Raw genomic sequence first — 18,249 nt, 5'->3', positions numbered from 1 at the left:
TCAGGGGGCGGCTGATCGATGTTTCTCTCTCATTGATGTTTCTGGCTCTCTATCCCCTTCCCTTCTTCTCTGTGAAAAATCAATAAAAAATATATATATTAAAAAAGTAGATTAGTGGTTGTCTTAGGCTGGGTTAAGGGGCTGGGGCAGTTGGGGTGATGGCTAAGAGGTGTGGGGTTTCTTTTTGGGATAATGAAAATGTATTAAAATGGACTGTGGTGATGGGTGCACAACTCTGTGATAGACGAAAAACCATTGAAGTGTACACTTTAAATGGGTGAATTGTATGGGATGTGAATTATATCTCAATAAAGCTGTTAAAAAATAAAGCTACCAGGAAAAATTGAGACTAACAAGAAAATCTGAGTATTGACTGGGTATTTGATATTAGGATTACTCTTATTTATTTTAGGTGTGATACATTTTGTCAGGTGTTCTTTTATTTATTTTTTAAAATAAATTTTATTGATTTTTTACAGAGAGGAAGGGAGAGAGATAGAGAGCTAGAAACATCGATGAGAGAGAAACATCGACCAGCCGCCTCGTGCACATCTCCTACCGGGGATGTGCCTGCAACCCAGGTACATGCCCTTGACCGGAATCGAACCTGGGACCTTTCAGTCCGCAGGCCGACGCTCTATCCACTGAGCCAAACCGGTTTCGGCCAGGTGTTCTTTTAAAGTGTTCTTATACTTCAGAGATTTGCTTCAAAATAATGAGAGGCATGCTGTGGGGGGAGGAGAGATGAAACCGGGTTGGTCACCAGTAGGTCAGCTGAAGATGGCTGATGAGTACAAAACTAACGCATCGTTACGCTTTTGTATGTGTTTGCAGATTTTCCCAAATAAAAGGCCCAGAGGCCACGAGACATGAATCTTTGTCAGGCTCTCCCGTCACTCATGGTGTGAGCCCCTCTTTCTTCCGGGTCTCCTGATGGAAACGGAAGATGACAGCCCTGTACTTCATACCATTCTTGTGAGGCATCAAAGTGAAGCTGTGTGCAAGGCCCCCTGCCGAGGGACGGGCCTTCCCTTTGTCTAACGGGGCCAGAAACACCCCACAGCGGTCCAGAAGACACCCTGCCCCTGCTCAGGTACCCCGAAACCGCGCTGGATACAGTGAGGACCCCCAGGCCGCTGTAGAGAAGTCCCCATGAAAAGACCAGCCTCCCGCCGTGGGATAGTCCCACTGAAACAACCCTGCGAGGGACCCTCGACAAGTGGCCTGAGAGAGAGCGATCTAGAGGAGGAGAAGGGCCAAGAGCTTCATTCCGCTCCCATCGGTTTGCCCGGTGAGCCCCTCCTTTCAGTGCCTCCCCCACAGGCTCTGCTCCCACAGCTGGAGCTGGAGGTTGGGGGGCAGGAAGGAGGATGAACACCTGGGTTCCCAAAAGGAAGGCGCTTGGACCCTCCGGCTATTGATCATGAGAAGGTGACTGCGTCCTCCCCCCCCGTCCGGCCTCACCTGGCTCAATAGCAGGGTCTTCGGGGGCGGTCGTTTGGCTGGGGGCGGGGCCACAGGTGCGGGAGCCGGTGGATGGGCGGTGACGGGGCAGCGCGGCGCCCGCCGCCGTCCTCGAGCCGGAGGAACGCGGTGGAACCGCTGAGGCCAGACGTTGGGCGTCCCTGCTCTCCCCATTCACCGGGCCCACCCTAGGGTTCCGCCCGCCAGCGAGGGGTTGGGAGCGTCCGCTTTTTCTTCCTTTGTCACCAAAACGGATGCGGGACAGTCTCCCCGTGGGAGCTGAGCAATCCGAAGTCCTGGAACCTCTCGAGCATTAAATTTTGCAGGAAGCCTTCCATCCTGGGGAATCCCAACCACCTCTGCCCACAAGCCCCCGTCCCTCCTCCTCTCGCCGTTACCTCGGCTCAGCTGTGGACTCGAGCGCTCCTGCAGGTTCCATCCCCGAGTGAACAATTTGCTTTAGCCCCGCGGGAAAAGGTAACTTACACTTCGATAGGGACCCTGGTGGGCTCAGGACACCATGCGGTCATCCCCAAACGGGTTACGTCAGTTCACAGATCACTCCGTCTGTGTGAAGGACTTAGTCGTCAACAGTCATGAGCATCTATTTCCCCCCTCATTCAAAGATGCTTTTATTGATTTTAGAGAAAGAGGAAGGGCGAGGGGAGAGAAATATCCATGTGAGAAACGTGTCTGTTGCCTCCCCGATGCACCCTGACCAGGAACCAAACCCTCCGCCTTCCTGTGCATGGGACAACGCTCCAACCGAGCCACACTGACCAGGGCAGTCTTGGAAACTCTAATTAAAATTTTAGACCTATGATAGGAGCACCATGTCCCATGAGCAAGCACATTAATGTCCGTTCCATCTTTGCTGAAACCACCACAGCCTGGGTTTTTCTTGGCTAAAGGCCAGTCCCTGGATAAAGGAAGTCAAGTAATCTAGCATGTGAATTTGCCACAGCGAGGAGAGGGCAGGAACTCGGGTCTGAATATTTAGCTCTCAAAAGGGTGGAAGTCTCCTGCAAGTAAGACTGAACGTCTGAGACATTTATAGAAAATAAAAACCAATCTGCTCACACCCAGTGCTTGGATTGATTTATTGATCAACAACATTACTCTTCCAGCTCCGTATCAGTCCGATTCAGTTAGCATCACTGACAGTGTGTATGTGTACACACTGAAAGGGGATGGGGAAAATGACAGTGGCAACCCGAGGGGTCTAGGAGGGGGGCTGCAAAGCCAGGTCCCAAGATCCCCCAAAATAATGCTATATTCTCGGGGGGGAAAGGAGTTCTGGGTCCCAGGCCATCACAATTGGTAGCTGATATTAAGAGTTGCCTGTTAGATCTGTTTTGAAGGATGTGAGATGTCAGGCCACATCGAGGAAGTTGGGATGTCACACAGCCGGTGGACCAGCAGTTTCCTTACCACCTTGTGGGGCTTCCTTCGTTTGGGCCTCGCTACTGAGACTTAGGGATTTGGAGGATGTGAGAGGTCCATCCAAGCTTCTGGGTTTGAAGGGAATACCATGGGCGAAGCTGTATACGAAGTATATGAGGATGGGGAGGGTGACAATGAGGAAGATAAAAATCAATGCAAGCAGCGCCCATGATGGGTATGGTCGAGGCACCTCTTTGGACTGTGGAGAGATGGGAAAGGGGTTCAGAAAATTGAAGCCCCCAGAAGACGAAAGGCTGTGGAAGGGAAGAGTGGGAGGGGAACCCGGGCAGAGGACTGAGTCTTCAGGGAGCAGAGAATGAGATGATAAGGTCCCTTTAGGTCAAGAGTGGATGGAAAGATCTGGCCCCCACTCCCTAGGAAGGTCGGGGGTCTGGAGAGGGAGGCTCACAGTGCTTGAGTCCCAGGCCACATAGGTGAAGGTCTTCAGAGACAGAAAAATCAGAATTACAGTGAACAGGATGAGCAGCACAAATGGACACACACAGCACCATAGGCAGTTAAAGATGGGCTGGATGGGGCGGTTCCACAGAGGCCCCAATTCTGCAAGGAACCTGGAAGAAAGGGCCAGGAGACTGTGGCAGGCCCAGTCGAGCCTCACCCTTCCTTGGGGACCAAGGCCAGCCTGACCTTGTTTAGCATCTTCTAAATACTCCACCTCACTTCAGCTCAGGCCCCCTCTTCTCTCCTCCCAACCCAAGAAAAAATGTCCACCATTCCTCCACTGCTCTAAAACCTTTCGTGGGTACCCAAGGCCCTCAGGATAAAGGCCAAGTCCCTTTCATTCATCCCATAAACATGACAGTGTTTATGATGTGCCAGCGACTATTCTAGGTGCTGGATATGCACAGTGAACAAACACAGGCCCCCAAGAAAGTGAACATGTGACCCTCAGGGAACTTTTCTTAGTTCCTTCCAGCCTGTATATACAGCCTCCTTCAGTGCACGTTCTCAAACTTAATCAATATACAAATGGGGTCCTTTGGCCTAGCCAGTGGTCGGCAAATGGCGGCTCGTGAGCCACATGCGGCGCTTTGGCCCCTTGAGTGTGGCTCTTCCGACTTCTGCGCAGGGGCCACGAAGTTTCAATCGCACCGTACGTGCGCGCCCGCACGTGGTATTTTGTGGAAGAGCCACACTCAAGGGGCCAAAGAGCCGCAGGTGGCTCGGGAGCCAGTTTGCCGACCACTGGCCTAGACTATTCATCTGTCCAGACTCTGCTCAATTGTCCTCTCCTCTAAGATACCTCCTCTGACCTTCCAGGTGCCCCTACAGTGCTGCCAGCACCTCTCCTCTAGACTTACCACCTTGTACCGCGATTGTCTGCTTGTATATGTCTTCCTCTTCGGGCTCTGTGCTCTTTAAGAGGAGGAGCTAATGCTAAGTCATTTATATCCAAGTACTACAAGGCTTTCTCAAAACAGAGAAAAGTCTCGAGAAATATTTGTGGAGTAAATAAATGTGAATAAACTGACTGCAAGAACTACTGTCACCTGAAAATACTGCCATCTGAGCCTTCTGCCCTTGAATTATACCACTTGGATGTCCACATACCAGCCTGGTAAAAAGCTGGGCTCAGGGGTCCCCTGTGTGTGACTTGGATTCTCCCACTCTCCCATTCCACAGTTATAGCTACTAATTTCCAGTCCCTGATTAGTTCTCTCTCCCCTGGTCATTCTTCCTTGAAGAATTAGACCACATCTCTCAATCTACCCCTCTAACACCCTAGCCTAAGCCATTGTTAGCTCCCATTGAAAATATTACAATAACTCACTACTGTTCTCCTTGCTTCACTTTTGACTCCTCATAGTCTATTCTCCACACAGCAATTATAGGTATCTTCTTTTTTTAATATATTTGTATTGATTTCAGAGAGGAAGGGAGGGAGAGAAAGGTAGAAACATCAATGATGAGAATCATTGATTAGCTGCCTTCTGTAATGTCCCCCACTGGGGATCAAGCCTGCAACCCAGGGATGTGCCCTGACCAGTGACCTCCTGGTTCACAGGTTAATGCTCAACCACTGAACTACACCAGCCCGGGTATAGGTATCTTTTTTTTTTTTTTTTTTTTTTTTTTAATAAATCTGGCCCTGGCCACAGGGTCACAGGTTCCATTCCCAATCAAGGCATGTACTCGGCTGCAGGTTCCCTGGTCCTTGTGGGAGTGCTTACGGGAGAGAGCCAATCAATGTTTCTTTCTCTCTCTCTCTCTCTCTCTCTCTCTCTCCCCACCCACTCTTCCCTCCCTTCTACTCTCTCTGGAAATCAATGGAAAAAGTATCCTCGGGTGAGGATTAAAAATTGTTTTAATCAGCCGAAACCGGTTTGGCTCAGTGGATGGAGCGTCGGCCTGCGGACTGAGGGGTCCCAGGTTCGATTCCGGTCAAGGGCATGTACCTGGGTTGCGGGCATATCCCCAGTGGGAGATGTGCAGGAGGCAGCTGATCGATGTTTCTCTCTCATCGATGTTTCTGGCTCTCTATCTCTCTCCCTTCCTCTCTGTAAAAAATCAATAAAATATATTTTTTAAAAAATTGTTTTAATCTAATTATGTCATTCCCCTACTCAAAACCTTCTAGTGCCTCCTCTATCATCCTATACAATAAAAGAGTAACATGCAAATTGACTGAACGGTGGAATGACCGGTCGCTATGATGCACACTGACCACCAGTGGGCAGATGCTCAATGCAGGAGCTGCTCCCTGGTCAGTGCGCTCCCATACGGGGAGCACCACTCAGCCAGAAGCCGGGCTCATGGCTGGCAAGCCCAGTGGCAGTGGCGGGAGCCTCTCCCACCTCCACTGTAGGTGAGTGGTAAGGAGCGAAGGGTCCTGAACTGTGAGAGCCCTGGACTGTGAGAAGGACTTCTGACTGCCAGGTTAGGCCCGATCCCCCTAAGCCAGCAGGCGGACATCCCCCCAAGAGGTCCCGGACTGCAAGAGGGCGTAGGCCAGGCTGAGGGAACCCCCTACCCAGTGCATGAGTCTCATGCACCGGGCCTCTAGTTCTGCATAAAAAGCCAAGTCCCACTATGGCTTTGAAGGCGCTACACAATGTCTCACTAACTCTCTGGCCACATATCCTAACACTAGAGGACTGGTGGGGTCCCTTAGCCTGGCCTACGAGGAATGGGGCTGAAACCAACTCTCTGACATCCCCCAAGGGATCCCAGATTGTGAGAGGGCACAGGCCAGGCCAAGGGACCCCATCAGTACACAACCGGGGCCTGGGAGGGACCACAGGAGGGCTCCAGGGTGTGTCCGGCTTGTCTCCTCCAGTCCCAATTGGCCAGATCCCAGCAGCAAGCTAACCTACTGGTCGGAGCATCTGCCCCCTGGTGACTAGTGGACGTCATAGCAACTGGTCAAATGGTCAAACAAACGGTCAGACTCTTAGCATATTAGGCTTTTAGTATATAGGATTCTATTCCGACCTCTCTGATCTCCTCGATCCTTAAAGCTTCCAGGCAAAATGCTTCTCTTACCATGGTACCTACTGCTCCCTCTACTTGGAACACACTTTCTCAGAATTCTATCTGACTCCTTCATTCAGGAGTCTGTTCAAATGTCTCCTTATCAGAGAGGTCTTCCTTGCAATCCTACCTCAATTAACACCCATACAAACTCACACTCTTAATCATTTTACCTTAGTCTATGATTTCTCTCCTGTCAATTATTACCAACTAACATTTTTTTGTTGTTCATTTGGTAACTATCTCCACCACTAGAATGTAAACTCCCTGAGGACAAGTATGATTGCTTTGATACTGTATCTGGTGACTAAAAAAGTGCCTGGCACATATTAAGTACTTAATAAATATGTTCAATAAATGAGTGAATTAAAAGATTTTGCAGAAGGCTCTGAAGTTGAGGGTCCCTAATGTCGCTCTAGTTGAGTGAGAATGGAGGCAAAAAGAAAGGGGTCAGCCCCGCCAGTGTGGCTCAGTGGTTGAGCATCAACCCATGAACCAGGAGGTCACAGTTCGATTCCTGGTCAGGGCACATGCCCGGGTTGTGGGCTCGATCCCCAGTCGGGGGGCATGCAGGAGGCAGCCAATCAGTGATTCTCTCTCCTCATTAATGATTCTCTCCCTCTCCTACCCTCTCTGAAATCAATAAAAATATAGTTTAAAAAAGAAAGGAAGGAAGGGAGGGAGGGAGGGAGGGAGGGAGGGAGGGAGGGAGGGAGGGAGGGAGGGAGGAAGAAGTCACCCTTCCCTTAGCCCCAAGTGATCACCTCCTGGACCCATAGGCCCAGCTCACAGCCATGTTTTCAAATATGATGACGATGATGATGGGGAGGATCATCCAGTAACCATTCAGCAGTTTGATGTAATAGACGCCTGCAGGTTGAATGAAGAAGATGCCACACAGGAACATGAGTCCAAAGAGAACCACTGGAAGAAACATTGAACTTGGATCAAGGTCAGAGGTGGGGGGGGGGTCGGGGGGCGGGTTAAGCAGAAGTTACTTTCAGGGCTGGATTAGAGTCTCAGTGAAACCAGGGTCATTGGTGGGAGTAGGGCCATATGTCAGAGTACCTGTAAATAGCTTTTCATGTGTCTTGCAAAAAGGGAAGGTGTCCTGGAGTGGAGTCAGGATGCCTTGCAGGAGCCCAATCAGGAAACCCATCTCCAGGAGCAGCAACAGCAGGAAGAAGAGGACGGACCAGAAGACAGACCCAGAAATGAATGACATGGCTTCAATGAAGGTCAGGAATGCAAAGATCGGGCCCTCCTTAACCTGTTAAGGGGAGAAGAGTCAGGAGTGAAAGTGTCCTTGAACTTAAGCACAATACAGATAAAGATACGTTCTACCTTCCCTGGAAAAGTTCCCAAAAGTCTCGGGTGACTGTAAAACTCGGATCCCCAAGCTGACCCTCTGACAAGGAAAACCCATCCACCTAGCATTATCCAGGGGAGGGCATTCTGCAAGCTCTATTTCTCTGCATTATCAGGGCTGCAGGTTCTCCTAGTGTCTCTGGGATTTTTTTTCTGGTGCTAATAAAAGATGAGATTTCTATTTTACAGAAGGCATTAAGGAACTCTCAGCCCAGGGCACCTGGTTTTACTGACCTTCAAAAACTGCTTCTCTAAGTTGCACTCAGTAATGTGGGGGAGGACCAGGTCCTTGATGGGCTGGGAAAGACTGTTGAGCCAGGAGGTGAAGAGGACGTTTGGATCATCTGGCATGTTTAGCGGGGGCAGGGCCTCCAGAGGCAGCTTCCCCTGGACTACCAGCTTCAAAAGCAATTCAGCATTCCTGGGGGTAAAAAGTTGAATCTCATAGAACCATCTGGCTCCTTAACTTCCAGAGAAGAACGGACATCTCTAGCCTAGCATTACTCGTCTGAGTAAGGTACAGCCCGGGAGGAAACTGAAAAGGCACCCACCTTCAGGGTCATGAACTTGTGTGAACCAGAAGTCTTTCCTATAATCTGCTGGGGACCCCGGGGTCCCTGCTCTAGTGATGACGTCTCCTATTCGTCCTCACCTCTGCCCTTCCTCCCGTCTCAGACTAGTAGGCAAAAGTCAACCTTCTAAGCTTTGCATACTGAATATCAGGAAGTACCATGTACTTAGACGACAGTGCCTAGCTCACGGAGTTGAGCTATGAGAAACTTCTTCTTCTTCTTTTTTTTTTTTTTTAAAGCTTTTCTTTTTTTTCTTTCTTTTTTTTTTTATATTTTATTGATTTTTTACAGACAGGAAGGGAGAGAGATAGACAGTTAGAAACATCGATGAGAGAGAAACATCGATCAGCTGCCTCCTGCACATCTCCCACTGGGGATGTGCCCGCAACCCAGGTACATGCCCTTGACCGGAATCGAACCTGGGACCCTTCAGTCCGCAGGCCGACGCTCTATCCACTGAGCCAAACCGGTTTTGGCTATGAGAAACTTCTTAGTCTTTTTAATCTGCTGGCCTCTCTCGCCTTCTATTTCCCCCACGGCCCTCTGCACATTTTATGCTGTGGTCAGATTTAACTACTTACAGTTTCAGGGCCTGCCATAGCCTCTCATGCCCAAGACCAGCCCCACCCTGCCACCATTCTTCACGTGGTTAATTCCTACAAATCCTTAAAAATTCGCTCATTGCTCCATAAGAACTGCAATGGGAGGCTTGCCTAGGCTTGCTGATAACAGCAAAATGCAAGCTGCAGGAAAATAAGTATAGTTGGATCAAATTTTATCAACTAACATACTGTATGTTCTTTGGTGGTTATTTGCACAGGTTAGGATCCGTAGGGACAAATTCAGCTTAGGTTCGCCTCCTCTAGAAGTCCTTCCCTCACTAGCCTAGGCATAGTTAGTGGCGTTGTCTTCTGTCTGCCCATCACTCCTGCTACCAGTTATCATGCCTTTGTGACTGTGATTAAGTATCGAAATCCCTTCCCTTCGTCCCTCCAAAACTGAACACACAACGAAGGCAAGGACCGTGGTCCGATCCACCTGTCCCAGGATGTGCGGCACCCAGAGTGCTCTAAATGCCGGGGGGATAGTTTCTACTCATGCCCACAGACTAGAACAGGCTGAGAAGACAGTATAGGCTCTAGTCCTGGCGTCCCGGTGGGGCTTAAGCATGACAGATTGACTGACACCCCTAAATTCGGGAGCTGCCGGTAAAGAATGACTGGCATTCGGGAGCAGAAGGGTGTTCCGAAGGGTGTGGCCTTAGAGGCTGCCTGAGACTAGAGTAACGTTCACTGTTCGCCACTTTTCGAATTTCTCTGTTGAGATCCGCTGAGGCGAGCAGTTGGCAATCTCTGACATGGAAGATTTCCGGGGCTAGAAAAGGGCTCTAGAAGGATGACGTGACGGGGTTCTCCTGCCTCTGTTTTTCATTCTAGGAGAGAGCAGAGGCTTGCAAGTGCACCTGTGTGAGGTGGGTCTGTGCAGCAGCACCTGTAAGATTCGGGTCTCTGGGTTCTGTCGTTCCCTAAGGCTGACACTCTCAACTAAGGGGCCGGCCTTACTTCTCAATGCAGTTGTGTATGAGGACAGTGGCCCAGAAGCCCAGCACGCTGAAGATAAAAGGCATGGTGAGGACGGAGAAGCCCAGGTTGATGAAAGCCACAACAAACGCATCACTGAGACAGTTGCTGGGCTGGTCCATGTACGAGGAGTAAACGACAATGGGGCCAAAGCCGAGACCTAAGGCAAACAAGACGTGGATCCCTGCTTGGATCCATGCAGTTATGCTGTACAAAGCCGATACCTATAAGGGAAGAGAGAAGAATAAGGAAAGGTGTCAAGAGGAGGAGAACCTTAACAAAAGGCAGGGGATACAAAGGGAGGCAGTGGGGAAAGGACACTAGAGCGGACAACGGGTGTCCTCTAAGGTCTGAGAGGGGAGTGAGGAAGGTGTACCTTCATAACCGCCAAACGCTGAAGCCCGTATCGTGCCCCGGACAGCAGTGCACTCCGGATGAGTAAAAAGACTGTGATGATGCCAGTCAGTGGCACCAAGACACACAATACCTGAATTCAGGGGAGGGCATATCAGCAACCACATCCCAGTGGGGGGGGGGGGGTAGTCAATCAACAGTCAGCAGGGATAAAACATTCTGAGCCAGAAATGAGGAGGAGTTAGAAGATAGCTTTCAGCAGGGTTCAGGGGCTAAGTGGGAGTGAAAGGCCAGAGGGAGTGGGAAATCAGATCAATGAGCAGTAATGTTAGGTGAGGGCTAAAGTATCTCAGACTGTTAACGGAATCCAAGAATGGAGACTCACCTTCCCAATGGACTTGATCCCATTAATCATGAAAATGCCAACAAGACACCAAGCCATCAAAAGGGGCAGGAGCAGAGAGATGACTGGTGGCCCACTATCCTCAATGCTGTCTGAGGCTTTCAAGGTCAGCCGGTACCAGAAGTACATGGAGGGTGTGGTCCGTGCACATTCAGGATCTGGGGGTATCTGGCTTTGGACTCCCTTGCTAGACAGGGTGACCGTTCCCCTCTTCATGAACCCTTCCCCCACACCCCCTTCCTCTCGTTTCTTCTTTCTTCCTACTACCTGCCCCTTCTTTATCCCTCCTCACTCCTTTCTCCTCTTCCAAACTCCCTTCCACCTCTCTGTTTCCCCTTTCTCTTTCCCTTTCACTTCCTCCTCACCAAAGCCACTGGAGTTCTTCAGGAGGGGACAATGCTCCCATGGAACGGAAAACTGGAAGGACTGGCCCAAGTAGAAGAGGATCCAGCCATTGACCACATTCAAGTACAAGGCAGTGATGAAGCTCACCTGTGGGGCCAGGAAGGAGGTGGCTGGGGAGGAAAAGTGGGGCCGGGAAAAAGGGATTGGACAGAGGATTGAGGAATCGAAGGGACTTGACCCATGGAAGTGAAATCAGGGGACTCATTCCAGGACAAGGGTAGGGATGGGGGTGGGATGTAAAGGGTAGGCCTGGGCAGCCAGGGCTCCTCACCATGAAGCTGCTACACCCCACACCACCAAACCAGGGGCCAATGACGCTCCATGCACAAATGCTGCACTGGCGCATCCTCCGACCAACCGCCATCTCCAGGAAGAGGAGAGGAATCCCCATCAAGAACAGCAAGAAGATGTAGATGATGAAAAAACTCCCTGTGCAGGGGATTTAAGGAAGGGCTCTGGGACTCATCGGGCTTTTCAGCGTTTGGATTTCTTTGCGAGTCCAGAAAAAGACATTCCCTACCAGTGATCTCCCTCAGGGCCACAGGCATCAAGATGTAACTATTTCCACATCCCTTAAAGTCCCAGATGTCCAGCCCCTTGCCCCCCAATTCCTGGAAGATCCAGACACATAGTTTCCACCCCGACCCTGATACAGGCTTCTAGCCCCACCACGATGGTCAGATATCCTGCACCTCTGCCCCTCTCACCACCCTCGGTGTTCGGACAGCTGGCTCCTCTCCTGCTCAGGGTACCAAGTCTCCAGCCTCTACAGATCCCAGAGACCTTGAAGTCTGAGGCCTGGGTAAGTCTCTGTCTTGCTAACCCTTTGCGGTCCCATGATTCCTGGTCCCCAGACTTACAGCCGCCATTGTGAAGCCACAGGAGGGGAAAACGCCAAAGATGGGCTGGCCTCAAGGAGAAGCCCACCAGGGCGAAGATGTACTCAGCCTTGTTGGCCCAGAGTGGACGGGTGGAGACGACCTCCCTCTTTTCCTTCTCTGGTGCCGCCACCTTCTTAAGTGAGGGTTTCTGTTTCACCGGGGCATCTTCCAACTCAAAGACAGAGCCTTGCCTAAATTGGCTGCTCCTCCTTTTCTCAGCCTCAAAAGCCCGAGTCTCCCAGGCCTCAGCCTCGGCAATCCGGGACGCCAAACTCTGCTTCTCGTAGGGAGCCGGAAGCCGGTTCTCTGGGCCCTGGCTTTGCTGAGTGTGGGTGCTTGGATCAGGAGATGAGACTTTCCCCTGTAAAGACTGGGCCTCTGTCTTCGCTTCAGGCAGGCTCTCCGGAGCAGCGTCCACTTTTCCGAGGGAGGGTCTGCCTTCCTGAGCAGACCTTAAGGACACCGAAAACTAGATTTTAGATTTTGAGTTTCAAAATAACCCTCCACACCTCCTTAAAGTAAACCTTTTATTTCTGTCCCTACCACCATTGAAATTCAAAGCACAAATAATTCTCTTACATAAGTTTTACTTTTTAGAAACGCTTTGGTGCACGAGTTAAGAGTAGAGATAGGGCCGAAACCGGTTTGGCTCAGTGGATAGAGTGTCAGCCTGCAGAGTGAAAGGTCCCAGGTTCGATTCCGGTCAAGGGCATGTACCTGGGTTGCGGGCACATCCCCAGTAGGAGATGTGCAGGAGGCAACTGATCAATGCTTCTCTCTCATCGATGTTTCTAACTCTCTATCTCTCTCCCTTCCTCTCTGTAAAAAATCAATAAAATATATTTAAAAAAAAAAAGAGTAGAGATAGGAAAGCTAACAATAGTCAGGAATCCCGTTCAAGAAGTTTCTAAAAACACTGACGTGTACTCCTTACAGAGGGAGGTGCCATTTTTAGTGAGCCTTTGAATCAAAGAAACTAATTTAACACTAAATCTGTCTTGTAACCGTAGGAAACTTGTTTTCCCTCTCTGAGCTTTCTCATCGGTAAAACAGCCAGATCTCTGTAAAAAATATCCTCTCACCAGAGTGCCTTCCCTGCCCACCTATCTAAAAGAGTAGCCTGCCCGTCCACCACGCCCTCCATCCCACCCACTTTTATTTTTCTTCACAGCATTTCTCACCTCCCGATGTGATTAACTGTTGCTTGTTAGTCTAGTTATGGTCCATCTCCCCTCCCCTCCCCAATGCTCTACCCGCAGCAAGAGGATGGTGCTCTACTTCATATTTGGAGCCAGTCTCCTCTCTGCTGTCTGTGCTTCTACCACTCTGACCTTCCCTCGGCTCCTCAAATACTCTACAAGAGAACGGGCAGGGCGCGTGCTGAAAAAGAAAAAAGAACAGGATGCCATGGGTTCACTGATCAAAGTCTAATAAATATTTCAAGAAGAAATTATACAAATGCTCTACAATCTCTTTCAGAGGACAGAAGCAGAGGGAGTACTTCCTAACTCGTTCAACAAGACCAGCATTACCCCGATAGCAAAAACATTACAGAAAACTGCTGACCAATATCTCTCATTAACAGAGCTATAAAAATCCTACACTTAAAAATCCTAAACAAAATACTAGCAAACCTAATCAACAATGCATATAAAGAATTAGATACCATTATCAAGTGGGATTTATCCCAAGTATGCAAGATTGGTTCAACATTCAAAAATCAATTAATATAATCCATCACATCAATGAGCTAAAAAGGAAAAATCAGCCGAAACCGGTTTGGCTCAGTGGATAGAGGGTCGGTCTGTGGACTGAAAGGTCCCAGGTTCGATTCCGGTCAAGGGCATGTACCAGGGTTGCAGGCATATCCCCAGTGGGAGATGTGCAGGAGGCAGCTGATCGATGTTTCTCTCTCATCGATGTTTCTAACTCTCTATCTCTCTCCCTTCTTCTCTGTAAAAAATCAATAAAATATATTTTTTAAAAAATAAATAAAAAATAAAAAGGAAAAATCAGCCCAGCCAGTGTGGCTCAGTGGTTGAGCATCAACCTACGAACCAGGAGGTCACAGTTCAATTCTCGGTCAGGACACATGCCCAGATTGCAGGCTCAATTCCCAGTGTGGGGCGTGTGGGAGGCAGCTGATCCATGATGTTTCTCTCTCATCGATGTTTCTATCTCTCTTTCCCTTTCCCTTCCTCTCTCTAAAAAAATAAAAATTTAAAAAATCAATAAAAAACACCTCAAAGTTCCACTAAATAGACATTTAAAATATATATATGTATATATAATCAAATTAATGAACTGTAGAATATCCAAACAAAAGAAGACTGTACATATGTAAAGAAAACAAAGTCACTACAACTACTTTCAACATCATAAATTAATCTCACAAGGTTAAGAAAAAGAAGCATGACTCAGCCCTGCCAGTTTGGCTTGGTTGGTTGGGAGTCGTCCTGTGCACCAAAAGGTTGGTGGTTCAATTCCCAGTCGGGAGGCAGCCAATCAATGTTCGCTCTCACACCAATGTTTCTCTCTCTCTCTCTCCCTTCCGCTCTCTCTAAAAATCAATCAAAAATCTTTAAAAAAGAAAAGAAGCACGACATAAAATATTCAACAGAATGACTTCATATTTCTAAGTTCAAAATGAAGCAAAATTATATCGTTTAGGGATGCATATATACATGATAAAAGTATAAAGTGAATGATTATCACAAAAGTCAGATTAAAAGGTACCTTTAAAAGGAAAGAAAGGATACTGTAGGGCAGTGGTTCTCAACCTTCTGGCCCTTTCAATACCGTTCCTCATGCGGTGACCCAACCATAACATTATGTTCGTTGCTACTTCATCACTGTCATGTTGCTACTGTCATGAATCGTCATGTCAATATCCGATAGGCAGGAGGGTCTTAGGCGACCCCTGTGAAAGGGTCGTTCTACCGCCAAAGGGGTCGCGACCCACAGGTTGAGAACCGCTGCTGTGGGGGAAGACCGGGTACTGATTGAGAGCTGATATGGGAAATCTTTCTGAGTCATGGAAATGTACTCTTCCTTTATCCGGGTGTCAGTGACACATATATAAACTTTATAATTCATCATCTGAAACTCTGCTTACATGTTCCAGGCACCTTTATGGATGCATATTCTATTTCATGACTGAGAATGTTTAAAAAAAATATACAAAGAAAAATGGCCAGCCCGGCCCGCATGGCTCAGTGGTTGAGCATCAACCTAGGAACCAGGACGTCACGGTTCCATTCCCGATCAGGGCACATGCCCAGGTTGGGGGCTCCATCCCCAGTGGGGTGCGTGCAGGAGGCAGCTGATCAATGATTCTCTCTCATCATTGACGTTTCCTTCTCTCTCTCGCCCTCTCCCTTCCTCTCTGAAATCAACAAAACATATATGATTTTAAAAATCGTATTCCTGCCCTAACCGGTTTGGCTCAGTGGATAGAGCGTCGGCCTGCGGACTGAAGGGTCCCGGGTTCGATTCCGGTCAAGGACATGTACCTGGGTTGCGGGCACATCCCCAGTGGGGGGTGTGCAGGAGGCAGCTGATCGATGTTTCTAACTCTCTACCCCTCTCCCTTCCTCTCTGTAAAAAATCAATAAATATATATATATATATTTTAAAAATCGTATTCCTTACAACAGTTTGGGGGTGGGGGGTGGTAAACTGGTAACCTGGTTTTTCAGGGCAGAACCGCGTTTTAGCAAACGGAGATTCCGCGAACGGGCCACCGTGACATCTATAAACCCCCCGGTTTCCCGCAGACCCTTCCGGGCGCTGGAGAGGTCGGGCGCGGCCCCCCGCGAGACTCCACACCATCCGGGTTCCCCCGGCACAGGAAGTGGCTGTTGGTCCCGGACAGGCCTGTGGCGGGGTGGGACCCGGTGTCCGCTGTCCCGGACCTCGAACCCCTGGGTTTCGCCCACGGGCACGGCGGCATGGCCGAGGCCTGTGAAGGCCGGGCCTTGGCGTCGCTCGAAGTCGGATTCGATGAGCACAGGGGCTAAAGCCAGCTTTCCGGGCTCCGAGGGAGGAAAACGGGGGCACCGCTGCGGCCTCTCAGATCCCTCAGTTCCGCCGACGCCGGGGCGGCCAGGTGGCCCGGCCGGTTACACCCCCGGGGGGGGGGGGGTGCCCGGCCCCACACCCCCCAAATCCAGGAGCGTTTCCGGGCTCCCGAGGGCGGGCCAAGTCGTCCTCACCCTGGCCTGGCGGCCTGGCCTCTCTGGTCCCGTCAGTTAGGCGACAACGAGGGTCCATCAAGAAGCTTCCACTGAGAAGGCTAGCGACGCTCTCGGGCCCCTTTAGGCCTCGAGGCCTGCTCGCGCCAAGCACCTGAGCTCCTCTGCGCATGCGCCACGCTCTCCCCGCCCCCCTCTCCTCCCGAGACTCCCACGTGACTAGCAGCCAATGCTGCCCTCCGTCCACGCATGCGCATGTGCTTCTCTTGGCACGCACACACACACACACACACACACACACACACACACACACACACACAGAATGGAGTATTATTCAGTCATAAGAAAGAAGGAAATCCTACCATTTGCGACATGGATGGAACTGGAGGCATTATACCAGGTGCAATTAGACAGAAAAAGACTAACTAGCCAGTGGTTAGAACGGCAGCCGCGCCCCCAGGGTCACAGGTTCAATTCCCTGTCAGGGGCAGGTGCCTGGGTTGTGGGTTCTGTGAGGTAGGCAACCGGTCTGTGTTGTGTGTGTGTGTGTGTGTGTGTGTGTGTGTGTGTGTGTCTCCCTACCTCCCTTGACTCCCTCTGAAAAACAGTGGAAAAAATATCCTCAGGTGAGGATTAATAAGCAAACCAAAAAAAAGGGGGGGGGAAAGTCATTTATATGTGAACAATTTCTTTAAATTTTTAATAATAATAGTAACAGAGAGAGTCGCCGAACCGGTTTGGCTCAGTGGATAGAGCATCGGCCTGCGAACTGAGGGGTCCCGGGTTCGATTCCAGTCAAGGGCATGTACCTTGGTTGCAGGCACATCCCAGTGGGGGACGTGAAGGAGGCAGCTGATCAATCTCTCTCATCGATGTTTCTAACTCTCTATCCCTCTCCCTTCTTCTCTGTAAAAAATCAATAAAATATATTTTTTAAAAAAATAGTAACAGAGTAGAATGGTGGTTGCCAGGGGCTGGAAATGGGGAGATGTAGGTGAAAGGATATAAACTTTCAGTTAAAAAGAATAAATTCTAAGGATCTGATTTATATCATGGTGCTTAGACTTAACTAGAGGCCTGATGCACAAAATCTGTACAAGGGGCTCGGCCCTCGAATCCCTGGCTTCGTCCGGAAGGATGTCCAGAAGGTCATTCAGCTGTCCAGTCTAATTTGCATATCATTCTTTTATTATTTTAGATAGTAAAGTATTATATACTGGAAAGTTGCTAAAAGTAGATCTTCAGTGTTCTCACCAGGCACACAAACTATATGAGATGGTGAACCTGTTATTTTAAGTTTGGTAATCATTCCACGATGCATATGTTTATCAAATCATCACGTTGTACACTTTATATAATTACATTTGTCAGTTATTCCCCTTGAGGAGGGGAAGCCCAGCGTTAAAAATCAAAATACTGCCAATATGAATTGATCTTTTTATAAGAAAATAAATTGCATTTCAAGCCACCAAAAAAAAAAAAAAAGGATAGCAGGTTAGATCTCTCGGAAGAGAGAAAGGGTGCAGTATTCTAAGAGGGGCTGGTTTCCCAGGGCTTGGGTGGGTGTCATGATGGTAGAAACATCCCTAGTTTACGTTGGAAATCTGTGAGGACTTAGGATTTGACAGGATCGGGGAGCCTGTGGGGTGTCAGGGGAGACTTCAGAGGCTGCTAAGCATGCAGCTCCAGCCGAGAGAGATGCTGCAAACCTGAATCCCAATGCCAAGGTCCCAGGCTCAACCCCGGCTCCTCTGGGGCCTCCTCCTCTAGGGCCCCACTGCAGAGGCAGGAAGTACTGCCTGAGGCTCAGCTTCCGCTCTGGGTGTTTGGCACTGCCCGGCCACCTCTCTCACTCCCACGGACCTTCCCAGTTGGGGCCTGCAACACTTTCACTTCCCTCGGGTGCCCAGCCTCTGCCCCAGCACAGGGGTGCACCTGGTCTACACTTGTTGCCAAAACAGGATGCAGACTCTGAGAAAGGGGCCGCGACAGAAGGGGGGAGAGTGCTCAATAGAGAAAGGACAGGCGTGCAGAGAGAAGGTGCCAGAAATCCAGAGAGGGAGAGGATAGAGACTCCGAGACTGGGGGAGACAG

General features: G+C 49.6%; 1 protein-coding gene across 1 annotated transcript; it reads right to left on the bottom strand.

Moving 5' to 3' along the window:
* Positions 1–897: 897 nt before the first annotated feature.
* SLC6A16 (solute carrier family 6 member 16) lies at positions 898–15,914 on the bottom strand. The gene is made up of 14 exons (XM_059667366.1): positions 15,791–15,914; positions 13,241–13,316; positions 11,942–12,414; positions 11,353–11,510; positions 11,042–11,168; positions 10,659–10,834; positions 10,296–10,406; positions 9,902–10,143; positions 8,002–8,188; positions 7,468–7,669; positions 7,164–7,323; positions 3,317–3,479; positions 2,896–3,106; positions 898–1,037 (listed from the first exon to the last, which is right to left on the bottom strand). Exons 1-14 carry the CDS (start codon positions 15,912–15,914, stop codon positions 898–900), a joined length of 2,550 nt encoding a protein of 849 aa, XP_059523349.1.
* Positions 15,915–18,249: the final 2,335 nt, after the last annotated feature.

Source organism: Myotis daubentonii, chromosome 15 (genome assembly GCF_963259705.1).
Source record: "Myotis daubentonii chromosome 15, mMyoDau2.1, whole genome shotgun sequence".
Lineage (NCBI taxonomy): Eukaryota > Metazoa > Chordata > Mammalia > Chiroptera > Vespertilionidae > Myotis > Myotis daubentonii.
This window is presented reverse-complemented; position numbering and strand designations above follow the sequence as displayed.